The sequence below is a fragment of the Austrofundulus limnaeus genome, unplaced genomic scaffold, assembly GCF_001266775.1.
Source record: "Austrofundulus limnaeus strain Quisiro unplaced genomic scaffold, Austrofundulus_limnaeus-1.0 Scaffold24, whole genome shotgun sequence".
Taxonomy (NCBI): Eukaryota; Metazoa; Chordata; class Actinopteri; order Cyprinodontiformes; family Rivulidae; genus Austrofundulus; species Austrofundulus limnaeus.
This window is the reverse complement of record NW_013952426.1, coordinates 898,546-901,045: the sequence shown is the minus strand read 5'-3', so window position 1 is coordinate 901,045 and position 2,500 is coordinate 898,546. Positions and strand designations below refer to the sequence as shown.

Sequence of the window (2,500 nt, the reverse complement as noted above, 5' to 3'; positions counted from 1 at the left end):
GGGGGGGGGGGGGGGGGGGGGGGGTTTGAGCTTCTGCAGGAGTGTGTTGGGAAAAGCTGCATCGACAATATCCCACTCGAGCAAAGCCTTACCGTCAGCTATGAGGTGCTCCGGAACATGTAAGATCACTCGGACCGAGAGACTGCAGGAGAGGTGGGATGAGTAAACCAGGCCAATCACGCAGCTGATGACACTGATCAGAGTCAGGGTGGTCTTATTGATGGGACTCCGTGGGGAACCTGCTGCTGAGGACAAACACACAGAGAGGGGAGAGAGGGGGAAGGTGGGAACAATAAAGAATAAACCTATGTGAAGGAATGGCAGTGCTTTATTCCCATGTATCCCCTCATATTCCATAAACCCACATGCACGCAGTCACACCAACAAGTGCCACAAACTGCCTCGGCAGGGAGTTGTTTTACAAACAAGTGAAAATAAAATGGGTTTAAGGCTGACAAAAAAGACCTTTGGTTCAAAAACATCAAGCCTTTGGGAGCTTTAGACCAGCTCCAGCTCGCTGGCACAGACCTAAAGTTTACCTTTGAAGGGTTTTAACATACACACTGGGGTGTGTGTGGTGGGAGGGGAAACAGAGACACAGGATGAAAAAAAATAAAAAATAAAAAAATAAAACCGCTCAGAGGTTGTTTCGCAACCATCCCTCTTTCCTGTGCTCTCCTTCCTCTGTCAGAGTGAAAACGCTGCCCTTATCTCCTTTATTCCAGAGCGCAACACAGAAAGTGGTAAACATGACCTCATAACCATAGGGGCAGGCATACGTCCACGCACACAGAAATCACACAACGACCTTGAATATAGATGCTCACGCTTTGTTTAAAGTGGTTACTTTTACTCTAGTGGAATAATTTGAGATTGCATTGTCACTTTTAAATTACTTCAGCAGAGCYTTTTTTTTTCTTTCAAACACTGCCCAAGGCTATCCTTTAAACAAAAGCCAAATGGAAACCTGACCTTTTGTATTGTGCTTTAAGCTAGTTTATTTAATCAGTAAGTTACCCAGAAACTGGATGCGGGCATCATCTCACCTCTTTGACCTTTTCTTTATTTATTTATTTATTTATTTTTATTTTATTTATTTTTTGCCTACCTTCCCAGTGATTACAGTGTATTTCAGATATTACATAGGGTGTAAAAGTTTCCCACAGTAAAGGTTTGGTTAGTCTATATTAGGGGAATATTCCAATGTTCTTACATTTTTAACTTAGACATGTAATGACATGAAATAATCTTGTCATGCCTCACAAATTATTATTTCCTTTTGGTGTAAACAACATAGTCAGGGCACTGTTGCAGCCACCTTGTTCTATTCTWAAACCAGGCTCTAATTAAAGTTGTTGGCTACACTTCCGGAGGCCTCGCCGTGTTTGTGACACCTGTGCACATGACGGGGGAATAATTGGCTTGGAGGCTTTGTAAAGGCTTGTTACACCTTCTGACAGCAGCTATTATTTTAAGGGCATTGTTTGTTTTTAGGATTTTTTTTCTTCGCCCCCCTTGGTCTTCCGCAACAACCCATTACTGTACATCAAAGCGGCGAGAACATGGCATGCTGACAGATAAAGCATTCTCCACCACTTCACTTTGACAGCATTTTCACTGGGTCCTCCTTAGAAATAATATTTATCTGCAATATTATTTCAARCTATTGTGTAATCCATAATGCAAGATGCAAGAAATATGTATTTATTTAGTTGGGAACCTCTGATCTCATCATCTTGTTTGATTTCACTCAACAAGATTGAATGCGGGTGCGCTGAGATCAGTTTGACATGCTCACAAACACTCTGCGCACAACCATGTACAGACTAMATACACGTATGCATTTTGTTTCAGAGTGAAACGCATGAGCACACAATTTTAGAGCCATCAACCTGCTACATGTACTGAGGTCACTTGACATGCGTCGTGGCAACAGCAACACTATCGATGGGATAAACTGTTTGTAGGTGTATGAGTCCTCCTTACCCCCAGAGCCCCACGCGCTGTTGGCGTTACCGTTTCTCATACCTCGACTCCGGCGCCGACTGCGGTTCGGGTCGGTGTAAAAGGCCAGCTGAGGCTCACTGTCTGCCTCCGTCCCAGAGTCCCCGTCTGGGTTCAAGAAAGTTGAACCCGCTGTTGGATTCACACAAAAATACACCTCCAGTAAAGTAGGAAAAAAAATGGACTAATGATGGGGACTTGTTACGCTCACATAGATGGCAGGGAAACAATAGCCAGGATAAAAAGATGAAGCCTCTACTTGATTTATTCTAGACAAGAACCAGAGTTGTTTTTATTCTTTATTTTTTTAAAACTCAATGATAACAACTAGAAGGCCAACTAAAAATGACATGCATCTATGTGCATGTTCTGCTCTATCAGTACAATTGAGCTGTGCTTTGCTTTAAGCTGTTAAGGTTACGCAAACCCTTGAATGGAGATGTTTTAATGTTTTAATGAATTATGGAACTATGTCTCCTATCAAACAACATAAAAC

General features: G+C 42.5%; 1 protein-coding gene across 4 annotated transcripts in view; it reads right to left on the bottom strand.

The window, feature by feature from the left end:
- Positions 1 to 2,500, bottom strand: part of astn1 (astrotactin 1) — a gene marked incomplete in the record, with an annotated part of 409,914 nt that overhangs the window by 301,125 nt on the left and 106,289 nt on the right. Inside the window, 2 exon segments of one of the 4 annotated variants that reach the window (XM_014004448.1) lie at positions 93 to 245; positions 1,987 to 2,136. In XM_014004448.1, the coding sequence (XP_013859902.1) occupies positions 93 to 245; positions 1,987 to 2,136 (303 nt within the window). 4 annotated transcript variants of the gene reach the window in all.